Source organism: Aedes aegypti, chromosome 1 (assembly GCF_002204515.2).
Source record: "Aedes aegypti strain LVP_AGWG chromosome 1, AaegL5.0 Primary Assembly, whole genome shotgun sequence".
NCBI lineage: Eukaryota > Metazoa > Arthropoda > Insecta > Diptera > Culicidae > Aedes > Aedes aegypti.
In genome coordinates, this window is record NC_035107.1 from 123,306,211 (window position 1) to 123,328,323 (window position 22,113).

The 22,113-nt window shown below is 38.5% G+C and overlaps 1 protein-coding gene across 1 annotated transcript; it reads left to right on the forward strand.

Moving 5' to 3' along the window:
- Positions 1–731: 731 nt before the first annotated feature.
- On the forward strand, positions 732–21,548 carry LOC5576303. The gene is made up of 3 exons (XM_001655993.2): positions 732–1,084; positions 1,151–1,528; positions 20,722–21,548. The coding sequence occupies exons 1-3, from the start codon at positions 884–886 to the stop codon at positions 21,331–21,333; spliced, it is 1,191 nt and encodes a 396-aa protein (XP_001656043.2). The 5' UTR covers positions 732–883; the 3' UTR covers positions 21,334–21,548.
- Positions 21,549–22,113: the final 565 nt, after the last annotated feature.

The following is a 22,113-nucleotide window of genomic DNA, read 5'->3' on the forward strand; positions in this document are numbered from 1 at the left end:
GCAAAATTGGTAGCACGTGGCTTTTCATGACATTTCTCTTTGTCAAAATGCTGTCAGATCGCAAGGTTGCACTTTGCCGTCACACTTCTAAGTGTCACACTTCCAAAGTGTGCGGTTCGATTTGGTGTATACAGCGCAATATGGTGCCCTTTGATACACAGCAGCTGCCATGGGGCTTTGCACAAAAATCAATCCCTCTCTTTCACTCGTTTATGAATTTAGTAAACAACTAGGCCAGTAAACGTCAAAATCTCATACAAAATCAAAACAGTGCAGAGCCCCATTGCATGCTTTTCAATTTTAGATAGGGGAAAAGCACCAGTTTTCGACCTAGCATACTAATTTTCGACCCATTCATAGAAATTTTACTTGAGCGCTTACTTTTGAAGTCCGCATACTCAGCCTAAAGCCTGATTTGCTGCTGAACAGGAATCACTAAAGAAATTTCTCGCCGAGTCCTTGCAGAAATTTTCTACAGCGACTCCCGTTTGAACTGACAGTTCTTTTCAACTGCGTACTGCGATCAGAAAAAAGTGCTTCCTTGATCGATTCCTTGCAGGAATTTCCCATGCATCAAGATAGGCCAAGAAATTACTTGCCAGCAGCGAATCAGGCTTAACGATATTTTTTTTCTAATATTTTGACGAGTGTAATTTGTGAAGGATCCTAAATTGAGTCTCTAATAACTCAATTTTTGAGTAGATTTTCGGCAACGTGCAGCCAGCATTAAAAACATCGAAATTTTCGATGTAAAACGCTGACGTCGTCTCTCTTTGGGCAAACATTTGTTCTGGACCCGAAAATCTAAAAATTTAATTAAAATAATTGTTATACATATTCATAAATTTTGAACGAAATAGTGCAAAGTGAACATCAATCAAGAATGTTTTCCGTACCATACATCACGGAGCTGTCGAGTTTGCTACCTTTGGTGGAACTTCCCAGCCATCCGCTTGCGAAACTGAAAGTAGAACGAATTTTCCTGCGAATGCTCAACCGCAAGAATCCGCAGATCGTGGCTCCTTGTCCTGCGCCCTGGATCATATTCGTCATCAACGAAATGTGCTCCATCGGCACCCTGGAGGTAAGCAGTTTTCACTAGGAAATTATTTTAGAAAATGTTCAGAAATCTCTTTCTGTTGTAATTCAGTTGATCGAAGTGGAGCTCGCACTAAAATACGATATCGGACTCGGTTCCGGTGGTTTGCCCCTGGATGTATACCGTCGACCCGTTTCGTCGGAAGTCGCCTATCGGGAAGATGAATTAACTTTCTCGGTATCGGACTCGTCCGATGTGGAAATTTTGCCCGTACACGAAAGAACGGTAATCGATTTGACCGGCTGGCCCGGAGAAGAAACGTTACAACAATCGCAACGAAAGCGTAAGATGAAACGTCTCACCAAGGCCCAGAAACGGCAGAGACGGGAAGAGCGGGAAGATGAGACATCGACAGATGATGACGACGACGATCAACCGGAGTTTTGGATCGATTTGATGGAAACGGACGATAATGAGAATTTTGATGCTGTGAGTAAATTTTTAGATTCTATAACATTTCCTATAGGAAAAGAAAATTTGTTGCAGGTCTCATTTTGAAAACTTGGTTTTTGTGATATAGAGCGCTGCATACACTGAACGGAATCTCCCGCCATGAATTGAATGATTTGCAATTCACTTGACTGGAAATCTTCATAATCCTTATTTTGAATGATTATTAGAGGGTATGATGCATCCACCGACTACTGAACTAAAATCATCCAATGTTTTGATGATTTTTAGTGCGCATCCGTATGACATTAAGCAAATAGTTGAATTACGTAAAAACAAATGAATAACATGTAATTTATGACGGGTTTTCTTTTCTTCGATGCCCCAAATCAAAAATCATTCAATTACAGTCCAAAATGTCATCTGGAAAGTTAATGATCCTAGATTTCAAATCATCCTTGTCAATCTTATTAAAAACATAGTGGAAACAACGAGGTTCAGAGTTTCTTCGTGGTGTTTGAAGGTAATTTTTCATTCTATGATGTAATTATCGAGAAGCAACTATAACTGTGGTGTCTGTTAATTACTTTTAAAGAGATCTAGAACTATTCAACGCACGAGTCATCGCGGGTACCAAAGGAGCAGTCACTTCATGTTCGTTCCAACCAGGTATGTTAGAGGCATCTAACAGGCAACTCAGTAATTTAAGAAGTGTTATTATATGTATTTATATGGCCTTGTAATCAAAATAAATAGTGATTTGAGCAAAACCACCAATAATAAGCTATTATTTATTTTTAATTTGAATTGTTTTAAATTACGAACCAGAAGATAATGGGAGTTGTTTACATTGGTGTATGGCAATCATTCAATTTTGATTTTATTTTAGAAGAATAAAAATCATTTCGAGGCTGGATGATTTTCATTCGGTGTGATTTGTAAACAGATGATTTTGACGACAATGAAAATCATTCTATTTTTGACAGAAAATAGGTTTGGGGCTCGGATGAGGCAAAAATCATTCAATTCATGGCGGGAGATTTCGTTCAGTGTATGACGAGCCTAACCTCACTTATTTGACAGCTGCTGGTCCTGTTGTTTACGTTTCGGACGTCGTTTTTTCCATCATTTTTTCATCTTCGCATTTCTATCACCAGCATGCTGATGGTGAAGATTTTCCACGGTAGGAAGATAGAATAATACGATCCGTGGGTATCTGCAGTGGATTTGACCTCTCCTCGCAGCAAACTTTCACGAAATAAAGAATGATTCGAAAAAAGTACTAAGTCCAAACTTTAAACAACAGGACCAGTACCTGTCAAAATTGATGCGTGACGTCACAGTGCAGTGGAGTATTCCAGATCCATATTCAACCCTCTAATACCCAAATTTTTATTTTCGATCTAAATATCATTTTTCGTTATACAAAATCGTTCTAAACACGTTTTGGGCAATGGTTTGTTTTTATTCGCAAATCTATGAATTTTGGTTTTGGCAGGACAGTTCGGTTTTGCGTCGTCCGATAGATATGACTCACGGTTTCACGCGTTTTTTAGTCGCTGGAGATTTTTTGTTTTCCTGTTTTGGAGCGTCTTGCTGGGTAGTGCTTCGTGAAGCCCAAGCAGGACGGTTCGGTTTTGCGTCGTCGGATAGATTTTGCTGGGTAGGTATTTGGGAAGGCACACGCAAGACGGTTTGTTGTCGGGACGCCAAGAAGTTTTGCTGTCAGTGTCAGTTTTGTGTTCAGTCGAGAATGGATTACCAACTGGTGAGTTCGTTTCATGCTTATGATAACACATTTTTCATGAAAGCGTAACTTTTAAGTAATATTAAAACAAACTTTGTATGGTTCGTCACTATAAGTGTCGGCATTATGCTTTTTACTTATACAATTTCAATATACATATATTTTTCTCTTTTTGACATTATTAAAAATTATCTTTTGAATTGTTCGACATTGTGAATGTTGACGTATTTTTTAAAACTTCTACCATATCGAGACAAAATGCACAGTAATACTCATATGTAATTTTCAAACAAACTATGTATATATACTATACAGTGAGAGGCAAAATAAAGTGCCCACCTTACCAGTTTTCGAATTTCTCTCATTGATTTGGTTCAAATTAAAGTTAACACACCTAAATCTTTTGTGATATTTTATTTTTGATGTTCTTTTAAAGTTGCACTTACGAAATTTTGATTAAAAAAAGAATTTTACTTAAAGAAAAAGAAAATCAATTTGTATTGAAAAAAAAGTAGTGACAAAAATAAGTGCCCACTTCCTTCTTGGCCCCAGAAAAGATGATTTAAGAAAAATAAAAAGCAATTTAATAGTTAATGTGTCCTCCTTTGGCCTTAAGGACTTGCTGGAGGCTCTTCGGCATGCTTTTCACCAGGTTTTGTAGGTGTTGTGGATCTAGTTCTTCCCAGGCGCGCTCCAAGGCTTCAAAATAATTATTTTTGTTGGTAACACCAGTTTTTTCAACCCTAGCATCGAGAATCGCCCACAAATTCTCGATGGGGTTGAGGTCTGGGCTTTGTGGAGGCCATTCCAGCGGTTTAATCCGACAAGACCGGAAGAAAGACTTGGTCTTCTTTCCAGTATGCTTCGGGTCGTTGTTCTAGAGAAATATGAATTTCTCTTCAAGGCCCGTCTGGATCAGCGAAACCTCCAGATTTTCCAGCAAGATGTTAATGTAGGAATCTGCCGTCATTATTCCGTCGATTTTCACGACGCTTCCTACTCCACTCCATGAAAAACACCCCCAGACCATCACATTTCATCACATCACACTTCCATGCGTCACCGTTCCTTGGATGTGGCGCTCCTGAAGCTCGAGCTGTCTAACCGAGAGCGGCGGGCTCGTGTGTGATGCAGAGCACCACATCCAAGGAACGGTGAAGCATGGAGGAGGAAATGTGATGGTCTGGGGGTGTTTTTCATGGAGTGGAGTAGAAAACCTCGTGAAAATCGACGGAATAATGATGGCAGATTCCTACATTAACATCTTGCTGGAAAATCTGGAGGTTTCGCTGATCCAGACGGGCCTTGAAGAGAAATTCATATTTCTCTAGAACAACGACCCGAAGCATACTGGAAAGAAGACCAAGTCTTTCTTCCGGTCTTGTCGGATTAAACCGCTGGAATGGCCTCCACAAAGCCCAGACCTCAACCCCATCGAGAATTTGTGGGCGATTCTCGATGCCAGGGTTGAAAAAACTGGTGTTACCAACAAAAATAATTATTTTGAAGCCTTGGAGCGCGCCTGGGAAGAACTAGATCCACAACACCTACAAAACCTGGTGAAAAGCATGCCGAAGAGCCTCCAGCAAGTCCTTAAGGCCAAAGGAGGACACATTAACTATTAAATTGCTTTTTATTTTTCTTAAATCATCTTTTCTGGGGCCAAGAAGGAAGTGGGCACTTATTTTTGTCACTACTTTTTTTTCAATACAAATTGATTTTCTTTTTCTTTAAGTAAAATTCTTTTTTTTATCAAAATTTCGTAAGTGCAACTTTAAAAGAACATCAAAAATAAAATATCACAAAAGATTTAGGTGTGTTAACTTTAATTTGAACCAAATCAATGAGAGAAATTCGAAAACTGGTAAGGTGGGCACTTTATTTTGCCTCTCACTGTAGTTCGTCACTACAAGTGTCGGCTTTATTCCTGTTTCATATAATTTAAAATATATACATGTAATTTTCAGTTTTCGTCATTAATAAAAACATCTTTTGAATTGTTCGACATTATAGATGTTGACGTATTTTTTAAAGCTTCTACCAAAAACTTCTCGAGACAAAAATACAAAACTAGCTTTAAATATAAGTCGTATATTTCCCCCTTGTCCATGGATCGCATCATCGACCAGAGGTGACTCCCAGATCTTTTCCCCCCTCACTAATAAACACCCTTCCCGTGGTGATTGTGGAGATGCAGAGGTATTCTCGGTCTCTAGAAGCAACAATCATTACACCCTAACATTCCTTCCCCATCCCAACTGACTGTAAGGACTTGGCCGGCGCCGTTATTGATCAATAATATTAGATCTGCTAAAATTGCACTTCGAGAGTAAGCGAAAACTCCCATCCCTTATTCATTTGGATCGTAGTGCAATTCTTACCAGTTCCGATAAATCACGGAGTAGCAACCATTAACATGTACAGTCAGTCTATGCTATGCTATGCTATGCTATGCAAATCTATGAATTTTGGTTTTTGATTTTTATAATTTTTAATTTTGAACATCCCTATCCTTTTTCATTTTTTCTTGAAGCCTCTCCTTGTTACTGATTTTTGGCAATTATAAAAATTCAAGTTTTAACAGTATTCAAAAAAACATTAAATCTATCTATATAAATAAAAATGGAGTGGTGTTTGTATGTCACGAAATGGCTTGAGAACGGCTCAACGGATTAGAATGTTTCTTCCATAGTTATGTTCCTGAAGTGTTCCGATGTGTTTGTGTATATAAAAAGCAAAGGATATTTAACGGGAAAGTTGAAAAAACAGGAGTGAACGGAACATCCATTTTGCACGGAGCGTTCCATGGCGTTTTTCAACAGCCTACTTGATGGCAAGACAAAGTTTGCCGGGACCACTAGTTTTTAATATTTTTCTGGAAATATTTTTGTTTTCCGTGTAATTTATGGAAACACAGGATTGAAATTATTTTAATACCACCAGGCTCTTCTGTGATAAGTTGATAGTAGAAAAATATAAATGGTACAATTTTTCATTTTACACGTTAAATGAACCCCAGGCATTTGTAGATCATATAAGAATACAATTTTTCGAACAATTTTCAAAAATACAAACAAGTTTCAAAAGTCATAAAAAACTTTTTTTATATGCATGTTATTAGTTAAGGTTTAAGCACAGACAAACAGACGTAACCAGCAGTATGCGGCGCCGCCATCTTTTCAAATCCAAAATGTTCTAAGCAATCGTTGGATACTCAAATGCTTTTCAATGTGGATACTCAAATGATCTTGGCTGCTGTCAAATCCATTAGGTCCAATCCCACCATATACGTGGTTGCCATATACGTGGACGTAACACTTAGAACAAATCTCGAACAAAATCATATTATGCTTCTCGAGAATTTTTAGCATTTCGATCACTTTCTCTTTACTTCTTGTGTTGCGCGCCAGGGTTTGGTACTAGTTGGGCACTTTGCGAATCTTTTCTGAAAACCGCAGACCCTCGAAAAAGTTGCGCGCCGATCTTTCATGCGCCGAGTTGTGATCAGTCAAAATGATTTAAAACGCTTGCTACTTGAAAACAAGAAGGTACGAACATTTTTATTCCACATGTTTTTTAATCGATTAAACAATTATGCTCGCTGTCCAGTTTAGGACTGAAGCCCTAAAAGTGATTCACTTCCTCGGTGAGATATTTTGACATTTCTTTATTTACTTTTTTGCTGGCGCACAACTCGGCGCATGAGCCACCGGCGCGCAACTTGTTGGACAGTCTGCGGATTAAAATAAATATTCGCAATATTCACGAGGACATGTACGCCCAATGCTTGTTTGGCCGACGGTCCAACAGATGGCGGTAGTGTGTAAACGTCAAACACGAACAAAAACGAAGCAAGCGCTGCGGGTGGCGGATTGGCCACCTAACATATTTTTGAATCGACCGTTAAAAAGGTGGTCGATGGACAATGATGAGAGTGTGACGTCTGTTTGTCTGTGGTTTAAGCCAAAAATAAAATCATTTTTTCGAGCTACGAAAAAATACGTAAAATTCCAAAGTGTACCCCGTCTAAAGGCGGGGTTGGGTATTAGAGGGTTAATACTAATTATTTAATGTTTCGGATTATTCGCAGTAACACAATGGGCGGTATGAATAAAAATGTAGTAAAGTTGAGTTTGGCCGACGGGCCAAAGTAAAGTTGAGTTTACTACATTATCGGCAGTAAACGCTATATGTGGAACATGAGTGGAACATGTTTGTGTCATTTCTCTTTCTACACCTTTCGAACATACTACAAACAACGCGTTGCTATGAATAAAGGTAGCATTTACTACAAAGCTACTGGTAGTTAGCTTCAGAGGTTGCTAATCATGCTTTACGATTGTTGAAATGAATGGAATAATTAAAATTTGAGTAAACATCATGGGAAAACGATGTCAGCTTTAATATTTCGAAAGGTATTTTGAGGTTTCCGTAGAAATTTTGATATTTCGAAAAGAATTTTAAGATTCCGGTAAGGAATTTTGAATTTATTTGAGAGATCTGTAGGCGAATTCCGGCGCGTATTTTCTTCGAAGAAAAAAAAATTCCTTGCTGGTGGATTATGGAAGTAAATTTCTTCTCTTCGAAGAAAATGTGCGCCGGAATTCACCTACTGGTATTCTTTTTGCAGTTAAGTCCCAACTGGGACAGAGCCCAGTTCTCAGCTTAGTGTTCTTATGAGTACTTACACAGTTTTTAACTGAGAGCTTTCAATGTCAATTGACCATTTTGCATGTGAATATCGTATGTCAGATACGGAGATACTCATTACGATAATTATGTTCAGTCTGGCATTACGATAATTATGTTGTTTCTTAGGAATTCTCGGATGTCGGATGGATTTCAGCTATTTACAAAGTAATTCTTAATTTTATGTAAGAATTCTGACATCCCAGACTCTCTGATTTCCTTTGGAATTTTGGAATACCTATAGTAATTCTAGGTTTACGATAAGCATTCTAGATTTGTTATAACAATTCTGGGATTCTCTAAGCCATTTTGGGATTCTTTTGGGAATATTGTAAATCCGGTATTTGATCTGGCTATTAATCTGTTGAAATTATTCGGGTATCTTTAAGACGGTATTTCTGTAAGAATCTCTGAGATTTCAGTGAGATTCCTGTAAACTCTGGTCCGAATCTTTGAAATTCTTGTAAACTTTAAATCCCTTTGATTTCCAGTTCCGTTGGGATTTCAGAAGAAATCTTCAATTATGTCCATATACGTATAAAGCTTTGAGCGTCTGAATGTAAAATGTAAAAAAAATCCTTAATTCAATCACCATTGTGAGAATTTATTTTTATTTTTAATTCATAGAGGAAGCTCAAAATTCTACCGCTATTTCATCAAATTCTCAGTACTGGAATCTTGAAAATGTTAAGGTGAAGATGAATCGAAGCCAAAGTTCAAACACAGAGAAACAGACGTAACACTTAGAACAAATTTTGATAAAAATCATAGTCGCGAGAACATATACGCCCAATGCTAAAATCGGTGTGTTTGGCCGATCGGCCAACAGGTGGCGGTAGTGTGTAAACGTCAAACACGAACAAAAACGACGCGAGCGCTGCGGGTGGTGAGTTGGCCACCTACCATTTATTCAAATCGACCGTTAAAAAGGTGGTCGATGGACATCGATGAGAGTGTGACGTCTGTTTGTCTGTGGTTCAAATTTTCAAGGGCACGGATCTGGAGAACCGAAAAACTTTAAATTTAGCGTGACATAATTTGTGTACCATCCCTTTGGCATATATGCATGATTTTATTGATTTTAAGTGTCACTCTTAATGGAATTTTCTTAACATGCATCATCACTCTGCACTCTGAATAGAATTTTCTTAACGTGCAGCATCAGTCACTGCTCATGTTCGAAAGTAGTAGGTACTACACGCTAAGAAAATAAAATACTAGTTGGAATAAATACCATTCTAAAACCATATTCGGTCTATTCACCCCTTGGAATGCATATTTCTGGAATATGATTTCATAGTATAAAAATCGTTTAATAATCGTAATTCTTATCACGCTCCTATTTCTATACCGCCGTTATTATTTTGTTTACAAAAAAATCTGAATCAAATATATGTGAAGATGAACTGAAAATTCAATACGAATAGAATAAAACAAACTATATCCCATTTATTCATTTAATCATCATGTTCGTCATTAAAATAACATGTTATTCACTTTGGATAATACTAATTTGAAATGTACACTCTCATACTTGGACACTCCTCATCTTCCCATCGTGTTTCTGGGCTCCTTTGTTCTAGCGTATGGTTCATCTTGTTTGGTGTCCATTTTAAGATCCCCTGCCTCATGGGAATTTTGCCGGATGCTGGGTGGAAACTATCCTGTAACCGATTGAAAACTTTCAACCACTATTCATGAGTAAACATACAATCTAACTTACCATACGTCGGCCTTTTCATCGCTTTTAATTTCATCGTCCTCCTGGAGGAATCTTACTTTTTGGGTCGGTCAATAAATCGCCATTCCGGAAGGCGAAAAATGTTTCCGGCGTTTCTAATACGTTTTGGTCACTACCGCAGGACTGAATTACTTCAATCACGGCAATTTTAATTTATTTTCAACTACCCGATCAAGGAGAAAAACTCAATATTCACAACCACACAGGAAAATTGTTCTCCGGCCATCTTGGCATACCGAAACCGAAACAAAAAAAAAAATCGAAGTCCCAAGTGTAGCAACAAGCAACACAAAAGCATGACAAAAAATAATTTCCAAATATGCATCGTCTAGTATAAAACATATATTGGAAATGCATAATTAATATAATTTGTAAATAATAAACACCTAAAATGAAACACAAATAATAAATAGCAATCTAATTAGCATTTTGCATTTTCTCCGTGTACATGTTCGAAAGGTTTTTTATTCCTTATAAAAGAGTAGTAAACTTTGTGGATTTTGTTTTTCAGTAGATGCTACATGTAGTAAAGTTCAACGTTTTTTATTCATACCGCCCAATTTCACTAAACACGTCTCACACTTCAAGAGTCACAATTTGTTCTTTTCTTCTTGGCAAAGCCAACTATCTCTATTTCAAACTAAGCATACTACCCATAAAAGCATAACTGTTCCATATGGAAAAAAGTAGTAATTGAAAAAAAAATGCTCGAAGTTTAAACTTAAAAGTTTGTCATGTCATACAAACGTTTATAATTTTCTAGTATATTTCTGCATGATATAATCATTTAACACCACCGCACAAATAACTTCGTTCGTTTCGGTTTTCTTGGTTTTCTTAAATTGGTCGATCCCTCGTACGCCAGCTAGCTGTGCAATGAGGCATAAGCATAGATAACCGTAGGGACGAATGACCTCCGGGTTAAAGTCCCTCTCAAACAACAACAACATAGATAACCGTACAATTCGTAGTGTGATTGATCAGAATAATCGAAGTTGCACAAGGAATCAACAGATGTAGCTTTCCATCTTCAATGTACACTTTCGAGAACTCCAAACTTTAAAAAGACAATAACGGCGCCGGCCTTGTCCTTACAGTAATCGGAGGAAAGGAAGAATTATGAGTGTGACATCCATTGTTACTAGAGACTGAGATTACCACTGAATATCCATGGTTGTCATGGGAAGGAGTTTTTATTGAAGTAGAAAACGGAGCAACCTATGACTAGTAAACTAGAATAAGATTAAGAAGAATAAGTAAAAAAAAACTTCACTTTAGTTCCATCCATACGTGAGACAAGACAGTAGAAGCATTAACCTTAGAAAGCTAATGTCGCTGCTGTTCGTGTTACCAACATCTAGTTTGCCACGAACTGACAGCCTGAGTACCGGGCATCAAAGTGTCAAATTAATTATAAAAACATAAACAACGACAAGGCATTGAACAAACAATGAAAAACCATAATTTAAGGTAATAATAATTAAAATCAGTTTTGTGACAACAGCGCTACTAGCGTTCTACTACTAATATTTCTATTGACAAGACGTGTTTCTCTATCCTCTGCCCAATAGGTGGTACGAGAATGAAAATTCGAAGCAGTCAACGCCAAGGACAGAAAAGCTCGAGCAAAAATGATTCTTGGCCTGGATCTAACGCTGTACGTCCATGTTCAAGACACAAAAACGTCCAGTGAAGCTTGGAAGAAGCTGGAAAAGTTATTCGAAGACAGCGGCCTCACGCGAAAATGGGGACTTCTACACAAGCTGATCACGACCAACCTGGACAGCTGCGAATCGATGGAGGCGTATGTGACGAGGATGGTTGGTACAGCCCACCAACTAAATGGAGTCGGCTTGAAGATCGACGAAGAATGGCTCGGAATGCTGCTTCTCGCTGGATTACCGGAAACACGTTTGGGCACGTCAGGATTTAATCATCAATGTTAACTACCTTTTCCCGATCAGCCTAGATAGCCGCGTAGTGTCGGTAGCGGTTGTTTCAATTGGCTAAGAATTAACACTACGGACTACCTGTTCCGGTGGTAAAAGTCCACCTCACAGGTAGGCTTACCAGATGGTATCCTTTGGGGGACATGTCCTCCTTTTTGATCATGCGTCCTCCCGTCCTCCTTTAAGCTGAAAATGTCCTCCTTTTTCAAATAAATCGAATATTCAATTTATCCATTTGTTTTCTGCTCATTTATTCTTGAGAATCTCTAGCTATATATCAGTCTTGGATACGGATAAAGGATTTATCAATTTGAAACCAATGTTGGTGGCTTTGTCAATTTTCTTCTATACGTTTACGAATTTTAAATTTTTAAATATGTTTATATATTTCCAAGATTTTTTAATCGTTTTTGAGAAAGTGTTTCTGATTTGTTTTGCTAGATAATGTTTAATTGTTAGATAATGAAGGATATCTTCATGAACTCTTTCTTATCACCTCGCTGTGCATATTCGGTCAACAGCGACCTTTCCCATGCTGCATGAAGATCTATCGGGTATAAAATGCTTTTGGGTTATCAAGATAAAAATGGTTGCACTTAAATTATGATTATATAGCACAATATTCTATAACAATAATATTGGAATTATATCAGGGCAAATTTATCAACCAAATTTAAAGGGTATTAGCTAAGTTCTTCTTGAAAATGAGAAATACAGGTCCATGTATGTTCTTATTTAACAAAAAAATAGTGAAGAAAAAACGTTTCTATGGAAATCTGTCTAGAAGAAGCGCACCATCTATTCATCTTATGGAAAACGCTATTATGCAACAATTAAACCTTAGGTCTCGAACGGAATAAAAGTCCATTTATTTAACAATACAAAAGATCCTAAACATTTAGGAAAAAAAATCAAAATTACAAAATGATTTCCCCGTTTGCTCAGGAAATCGAAACAAAAATTTTTGCACTTCTCAGAGTAAAATAAAATATGTTGTATGCCCTTAACTTAAGTTTTGTATAAAAGGTAAAAAATTAAGATTCGTCTGATCATTATCACTGTTGTAAGTAGCTTTATCAGTGTTCTAATTATCACTTTGTCTAAGTGTTCTAATTGTCATTACTTAGTGTTGGGTGTAGAAACTTCGCTATTTTTGCTTCCTCAAACTGGTTTTGATTGATTCAGGTTGATTCTTGAAGAAATGGTTCATTTATCAGTATTTTCCAATAGCATTTTTTTTCCAAAAATAAACATTTGTTAAGATATGGCAAATTTTTGAAATGTCCTCCTTTTTCAAAACTAGTAAAGAAAAATGTCCTCCATTCTGAAAAATTCTTCTGGTAAGCCTACTCACAAGTGACCCCTAATTCATGCGGCTTTAAGCTTACCGTGCCTAAGAATGAATGATTAGGAGGGCCTAAATAAATCCTAACCGTAAACGGAGCCTGTGGCGTACCAGGGTGCCCTCTACAGTATTATGTCCTTCTTGTGCTACCCGTAGTAATGGTGCAGGTGACCTTGTGTTTCTCCAAGATAATCGGCTGCCCTTCTTCAGTCTCAAGCCTGAGGCGTAATAAGAGTGAGATTATTAATACGTTGTAATTTAGTTTGAACTTTCACCTTTATAGTTTCGCATTATGCGTTTTACACAGTGTATTCTGTGCTTTTCGCCTTTGGCGACTTTTAAGAGATACCGATCTGGTTTTTTCGCTGCTGTTTTTTTTTTGTGCTGAGATTGCGAAAAGCTTAATCCTGCCTAGTTTGGGTAGTGGCTACGGTTAGGATAGCTTAGTTAGACCAATCTTCAGCATAAAATATCAATAACGATCAATCTTTGTAGACTCATGCAAATGACAGCTCAAGTGGCGCTAGTTCAAAAACCTTACTTTTGTAAACTTTTATTTAGGTAAACTTTTGGACCCAGTTTTCGCTACTTCCACAAACATGAAATGGCAAATTCGCGTGCCATGCCTCGTGCATGCGTGCTCGTAAATAGCGCTGACGTTGCTACAATTTTTTTCCGAGTTAACAACTAGAGATGTATGTGCTGTCAGAATTGATATTTTTGTTGGTGATCTACGTCTTTCGTTTTGTGGTGTATGATTTCAAACGAGTTGTCGTACATTGCCTATGAAAAGGCCTTCTGCTGATTGTGGGCAGTGATGCTGATACTCATCACCAGAGCCGTAGCGTGCCCTCATGGCGCCCTTGGCGAACCTTTATATGGGCGTCCCTTAGCCCTAAGACTTATTGCTCCTACAAGTTTGTAGGAGCAATAAGTCTTAGTGAAGTATAACCATACATATTCCATAAGACTTTTTTGAATTCTAGAGTGATAAAATCTTCAAAAGATAAGTGTATTTACTTATTTAGCATAGGTACATTAAATTACTACCAACTAATCAGGACTCATCCATTGCAATGCTTTGATTGTCAGGAATTGAAGCATATCCCTTGGATAAGGAAAAAAGCAGACCTTATTTTTGAGGAAAAATAAGATGAATAAGGTCAAGATTTTTCTTGAGAAATATGTGAATTTTCTGAATATTAGTTAAAAGCTTACATAAAAGTGAAAGAAAAATGAGATCATTAGTAAATACAAATCTTTTAAAATGTTTCGCAGAGTTCTTCATAAATTTTTAACCAACTTTCACTCTTAATAGTGTAAACTGTGTTTATAATGTGAGTAATTTACAGACGATTGAACTTCTCTAGAATGACTCAAATAAATTGATCATTGTCATGATAGGGGAGAAGATCCATCAATAATCATTCTGCAATTTAATGTTGGTGTAAAATTGTGTTTAAATTGTAACATCCTTGTTGGCATGCTTTTAAACTTGTTGTAGAACTCACACCTAAAATGTGCCCGTATCTTGTTATCACAGAAATAATATTCTAACCTAAAACTTGTTGGCGCACAGTCATCTCGACTATTTTCAACATTTTTGTAAAAACAATTGTCAGTTGCTGCGAAATATGCTGATCAAAACTTCTCATGTTGGAAACAATACCTAAATTTAGAGCTTATATCTCACGTTTACTTATCGTAATAAAGTTCTCTGAAAAAATCTGCTTAGGATTCTAAGAGAATCTCAAGATTGGATTCGCAAAGTTAAATTCATTGAAAAATATCTAATGAAAAAAATATGATATATTCTGCCCAAACCCCTAATTTGAATTTGAAACCCCTAATTACCTGGGATTGTGTTGTAGGCCTGCTCAGCATTTTCTGTGAGAATTATGTTTCGTATTCTATAACAATATTGTAGAGGATTATGGGAATACCATGGCAAAAATTTTCCAAGGATCCTTCCCAAAGTTATGTGAAAATCTGGCTAAAGTTTTCGGAAATCCTTTTGCTCATTCAAACCATGTTAAGCATTCTGTAGATTTATTTCTAGACTGTTTAAAATTTTTGATCAGTATTTTTTGAAAATTTCTTTCAGGATTTTGTAAAAATTGAAATTGTGATGCATTTTGGCGCCCCCTAAAGTCTGGCGCCCTTGGCGGGTGCCAACCTGGCCAACCGCACGCTACGGCACTGCTCATCACATCATCTGGAGCAGCTCAGATATCAATTTGAGAAGCTTCAGTCTGATGGAATGCTTAAGTAGTTCAAATCTTGGATTACTTATTGTAGGAAATCGCCCAACCTTCATGGTATCTGCTAGAGAAGAAATGTTAGACATAATGCTCTACTCGAACAGAATCAGTCACGAATTGATGAATTGGCATGTATCAGATGAGGAATCATTATCTGATTATCACTACATCCCTATATGAACATATGGATGTAAATTCACAGACTTTGCATACTCCACAAACTGGTAATTGGTTGTGACCAAATTCCATGGATTCTCTTCGTCCATTGGAAATCCTAGTGATTTAGATGTTTCCACTTCCGGTGAATTGGGACACAATTCTGGACAAACATTTCAAAAGGGCACATCGACATAGGTAAACAATGGCTTTGCAAGACGCTGTGGGGCTCAATTCCACTCGATCATACTCACCAATACCACTATCAGGAAGAGCTAACACTAATCTTCTTGATGGTGGTGTTAGTTTGCGTGGGCGGGCCAAAATGGGCTCAACAGCAACGTTTCCGAAAAAAGGCTCAAGACCTCTTGAGCCCTTTTCAAATGTTTGTCCAGAATTGTCCTTGCTTCGAGTGATCCCACAATTGCTTGTCATTTTGCCTATAGGAAATGTTCCTCACAACTCCCTTCGCGGGACGAGTGGACGTCTGGCTATTTGGAAAGGAATATGTCAGATAGTCAGGCTGCTTTTAAAGCTCTTGTTTCGGCCAACTCAGGGTCTAAGCTTGTTATCGCACGTCGAACTCAATTTGAGGAACTGAATTCAGTGAACTCTGTAAACATTGTATTCTTCCATTGCTGGGAATGAATTGGCTTATGAATTAGCTCGCAATGGAGCATCGCATGGTTTCATTGGCGCTCAGGTAGCTATTCAAATTTCGAAGTGTTAGGAAGCTTCAGGAATTCTTGGGCGGCAACGTAGCACAAGCAATATTGGAATAATTTGGAATCATGTTAAGTGGGATTCGAAGGCGGAAGAATGCATTTTGATCGGTTTTGATGAAGAAAGCAAAGCATACGGTTTTGATGAAGAAAGCAAAGCTACACCAAGAAAACAAAAAAGGTGTTCAAATCCAGGGACGTGACGTTCATCAATGAAGGAAGATCAGCAGTATATCAAGAGTCACAGAACAAGGTGCAAGAAAATGAAGCAAACCGAGGAGCGAACCGACGACAGCCAACGATGGTCCGGCTGGATTTTGAGGATTGCGAAACCCAAGAAGTGCTGGAAGTGAACCGTACGAATCCACCCAAACAAGATGACGATAGTAGCCCCGAAGACAACTACGATAGTGCTGATGACTCAATGACGATCCTCTCTGCGCTCCCATCGCGAACAGTTTCAAATCCGCCCGAGTCACACGAGGCGTCGAGGCGATGCGGTAGGGAGCGCTTTATCCCTGGCAAGTATAAGCAATTCCATATTAAGTGCAAAGGTCTACCTGCTTCGAAGTTTTCAGATGGTGTGAACAGCGTCAACAGCGATTTGGCAGACAATCCTGGATATCCTCAAAATTTTGCGTCTCCATCGTACCCCAATCAAAGACCAGTTGAAGATGTTCAACAAGGGTTGATGCTCAACGACAGGGGACGCTTCCCCCAAGGCAAATATTGCCGTACCAATTCTGAAGACAGTTGTACCGGGTATGATTATCCACTGTGCATTACCGATGATCCCGTTACTCCGGAAGCAGCATTGTCCCGAGACGACGCCGAGCTCTGGAAGTCCGCGATGCAAGAGGAGTAAGAGGCACAAATGAGAAATGAAACCTGGCAGGAAGGAAGGCCATTCGTAGTAAATGGGTTTATAAAACCAAGCTCGACGCAAAAGGAAGATCGGCTCGCCACAAGGCCCGGCTGGTAATGAAGGGATATTCGCAGCGAAAGGGGGTAGACTATGAAGAAACCTACTCTCCTGTGGTACGTCATAGTTCCCTGCGATGTCTCTTTGCGATAGCTGCCCGTTTGAATCTCGATATCGATCAAATGGATGCTGTCACTGCTTTCCTCCAGGGAGAACTGTCTGAGGAAATCTATATGGAACAACCAGCCTACTTCCAAGACACCCAGAACAGGACCAAGGTTTGCCAGCTGAATAAGGCTATCTATGGATTAAAACAATCGAGCCGCGTGTGGAATCATAAGTTGGACTCCACATTGAAAAAAATTGGACTGGTTTAAACCGACTACGAGCCCTGCGTGTATTACAAGATCGTCGGCAACAAGTTCTGTTCGTGGCTTTTATGATTTCGGACCTAAGGTGGCCGAACTCGCGAACGCGAATACTAGGCGCGAAACCACAATAAATAGGCGCGGATATTTAACAAATTAAAACGCGCGTCGTTACAATAAAACATTCTAAAAACGACATCTTTATTCAACTGACTATTACGTAACACAATACAATACAAAACGACACATATGGCTTAGGATGTATTTATAGGTACAGGAACATACATACGGGAACGATGGCATCATAGTGTGGTAGCTCACGCTGCCAACTCGAGCTCAGTGGCGTGCTTGGTTGGGCACCCCGCATATTCCGTTAGCACTCTAACAGTGGCAATCTACGTTGACGATGTACTAATCGTCACGAACTGTCGTCAATGGCGTAAGAAGCTGAAGGATGATCTGGCCAAGGAATTTCTTATGAAAGTCATCGGTCCGGCGAAACACGTACTGGGAATGCGTATCACAAGAAGCCGAGGAAAGATTTCTTTCGATCAAGAAGCGTACGTTGAGAGCATACTCGATCGGTTCGGAATATCGAAGAGTAATCCGGTGGCTACTCCACTGAACCCGAACGACAAGCTCACGAAGGAAATGCAACTAATTAACGATGACGAGGTCGAGCGAATGAAGCGTACAAGGAGGCTGTAGGATGTCTCATGTACCTAGCGCAGTGTACACGTCCCGACATCTTCTATGCCGTCAATGTCCTATGCCGATTCAATGAGAATCCCGGCGAAAAGCACTGGAATGCCGTCAAGCATCTTCTGAGGTATTTGCGAGGTACTTCCGTTTGACCTACAAGAAAGAAGCGGATCCGACGATCACCGGGTACTCCGATGCTGATTGGGCTACGAGCAGTGAGGATCGGAAGTCCATTACTGGTTTCGTTTTCATCGCGCAAGGTGGAGCAATTTTATGGTGCTGCAAACGTCAGCAGACAGTGGCACTTTCGACATGTGAAGTCGAGTATATGGCACTCTCGGCAGCCGTCCAAGAAGCGCTTTGGTGGAAGCGCCAGAGAGCAACGTTCGACAACGATGAAGCCTTGAAGATCAATTGTGATAATCAAAGCACTATTGCAGTGGCTAAAAACGGTGGGAACTATCCAAGGATCAAACATATTGACATATGTCATTGTTTTATTCGGGATGCTGTGCAGCGTAGTGATATAGATATCGTTTATGTCAGTACCGATAAACAACTGGCGGACTGCTTGACGAAGCCGCTCCCGAAACCGAAGATCGGACTTCAGCGAGCTGCTATGGGAATCCAGAGTCAGTAGGTTGAGGAGGAGTATTGAAGTAGAAAATGGAGCAACCTATGACTAGTAAACTAGAATAAGATTTTTTTAAATAAACTTCACTTTAGTTCCAGCACAGTTACACGTTTTTTAACAGCGCTATGGTGAAGAAAGGATCATTATCTACCTGCCAGTGGTGTTGGTTTGGATGCTTATTCTTTCATTTGCTCAGAAACAACGAGCTACACACCTGGTTACCAATGGCTTTTAGGGCGTTATCCCAGATTATGCGAGAATTATGTATTTTGGACAGGCTAAGGATATGTCTGGAAACGGCGATCGATTAAGGCCGCACGGGACGTCATCATAATCACCCTATCCATTTTAAGAAGCAAATCTCAAGAACCACTCCATATATCGATGCGAAAATGTATCACTATGATTATATATATATGTAGTGCACAACCCGATAAATTTTCAGCTTCATCGGTACACTAAAACTCGAGATTTGCTTCCACGAAGTTTTGATGATTATTGTTAGAGTGAGACGAAAGATAGGGAAAATAACACGATCTCCCGTGTCCCCTTAACTGCATTAGATTCTAATATTTTATTACGTAATGTCACTTAAATACTTAATGTCTCATTGTACTTTGAGTTTCTGGGGAGAAAAAGCTTACAAACTGCAGTATTAGTTTCCAAAATATCGTTTTTTGGTTGCCTGGCTGTTATACATTTTGGACGCCCTCATGTGAATATAATTTCGACAGGAGCGTTATCGGATATTGGCAATGAATTCTCAAAAAGACGATCATTTTATAAAACTTTAGGATTTTTTAAGTGACATGTATTTTTTCGCTTATTAGATGTGTATATTAGTGGTAATCAATAATTTGATTTAATGCAAGCAAATATCATCAGATCCACGAAAAACGCCTGCAAGTATGCATGCATGCGACATTCCAGTATGTTTCATCAGATGGCCAAACTGTTTTTATCAACTGAACAGAAACCATAATCTATTTTAGACATCACCTGATTTATGCCTTATATACTCATGTAAAGATTTTTTAGATGAATTTAGCTTAAATTTTAGACATATTTTAGCATGTTGCAACTTTTAAACATTTTATGAATGCCAATTCTGAGCGCTATTATTGCATTTAATGTATGTTTTTTGAAATGCACATCCTCTTGCATTCGTAGGTTTTACAAATGTTCTGTTGATACAATTTACAATTTCGATATTTTTGAAGCCAATTTGTAATTGTTATGGAAATGGTAATCATTTAGAAGTAGGCATAGTGTATCAATACAATATTTCCAATTAGGATATATACCAAGGTGTGGAAGAAGAAGCAATGGCTAAGTATTAGTAATGAGAAAAAACGTAAACAATAATAACTACGTCACTAATTTACACGGCTTCTTATGGGAGCTCACTCGCTTGTAGTTGTGAAACATTTTGCACCGTACACGGATGTCACGCACACTAAATGTCTTTTCCACACCTCGGTATATATTCTCATTGCAATATTTCCAATACATGATTTGCCATACATATATTCCTCACCATCTCATTGGAAATGAGCATAGAACGACTATAGTCTGACTATAGACTGTTACAATACGTTATATGGTTTTTGTATTGTATTTTTTATCCGGGTAGCCTGTCCAAATTATATGCATGTCGTTATATACGTTACCCTACTTACAACTGATCATATTTTGTTAAATCAATTCATTTAAGTAACATTCCCACCGTTTTCATGATAAAAATACGTTTCATAACATATTGTACATTAAAAAGAGCATGAAACGAGCTCACCAAATTATTGATTCCTTGCTTAAGCAGCTGTAAGCTTCTTTAATCAGCATGCTCATTTCACAAAAGCAAAATATGACTCCAGTGGCGCGAAAATGTTGACAAATTTAATTGTTATTTGAGGAAAACGAACGAAAAAATCTGTATAGTTAGGCTGCCTGCCAGCCTTGCATCATGTTTTATATTAAGGGACTTTTTTTCTTATAGGGCACATGGCAAGAAAATGATTCTAAACCGTCGTCTCCCGTCCCGGATTACTGGATACTATCCGATAGCGACCCACCAGCTGCCAACCTACGTGTTGGTATATTCTGCCCCCGTCCGTTCCGTGCTCGTTTGATGAACGCCATCATGACCGCGATGGACAACATACCGATGGAAAAGCCACATCCTCAATTCAAGCGAAACGGATTCCATCTGGACACTCTTTGGTTCCTGGGTGCAAACGAATACTCAGCGTCGTGGATGATTTCGACCGTGGAAAAGCTTTCGAAAACGAAGCTCTGGCGTCAGGTTCAAATTCTCGTCGAACCATGGAGCAGCAAGTTCATGGTGAAAAATGTACTGCAGCTGGTCTTGCCATGGAAATATTACCCGGGAAACAAGAAAGGTAAAGTGATTCAAAGATTACGAAAAGCCAACTTGATGCATGGATCGCACCTCTGGAATCTGATTGGGTGCAAATCGTCCAAAATGAAAATACAGGTCACACTGGCTGTTAATGAAGAAACGATGGAATCGTTAAAGCGTACCCAGTTTTATGTGTTCTACGGATTCAGCCAGTATCGCTGCGAAGTTATTCAAACCTCGTTGCATTGAATCGGTGCAAGATGTTACGTCCTTGTGAGTTATCTCCGTATCAAAGTAGATTAAAACTTCTGTCAGAACATATGTATGAAAATGAATTTTAAGGCTACCAAGAAGTAAAGTTTAACCTGACGACTTAGGTTTCGATGGTTATTACAGAGTAAAAGATTCAAATGATATTATTTAATTGGTTCTTCATAAATAATGATGTCAGAATACGCGAAAAATGGTTTTATCTTTTACGATTTCCGAATTACTTTAAATTTATTATTGCTTTGAAGTACAGGTGTACTTTTGACCCGCCTACTGCGCGTCGGGAGAAGAATGCATAGGGAACATTCAAATATGACAAATTGACAAAAGAGGGAATGGGTTTTAGAAGTCCCGAAAAACGATGGATTTCATTTTCAAATCTTCACAAAATGTACAACAAAATGTAACTCTATGAAATTTTGAATGATAATTAGGTATTTTTTAATTTTATTAATCTCTCCTATCGTTCTATGGAATCTATTGAAGCTTTTGTTAATATCCTGCTCAGCATTCTGCTACAATTCTACACGGGAAAAAATTCGGTGGTAAAAACAACTATTTTAGCTGACAACGCCCATTCTTAAAACTACCATGGAAAATCAGACTAATTTACTATGTTTACGGTACACCCCACCGCATTACTGGTATATTTGACAGAAATAATTTACAACAATCTGATTCCAACTACAGACATGGTAAAATCAAGCGCATTTGTGGTCTGCTGAAAATTGCCGGTGCGAGCGCTTAAGCTAACCCCCT

What these genes read in the sequence shown, in the direction of transcription:
- LOC5576303 (XM_001655993.2), top strand. Translation starts at nt 884, where the DNA reads ATGTTTTCCGTACCATACATCACGGAGCTGTCGAGTTTGCTACCTTTG. An exon ending in GCTCCATCGGCACCCTGGAG is followed by an intron (nt 1,085 to 1,150) that starts GTAAGCAGTTTT and finishes GTTGTAATTCAG; the next exon opens with TTGATCGAAGTGGAGCTCGC. An exon ending in ATAATGAGAATTTTGATGCT is followed by an intron (nt 1,529 to 20,721) that starts GTGAGTAAATTT and finishes TTTTTCTTATAG; the next exon opens with GGCACATGGCAAGAAAATGA.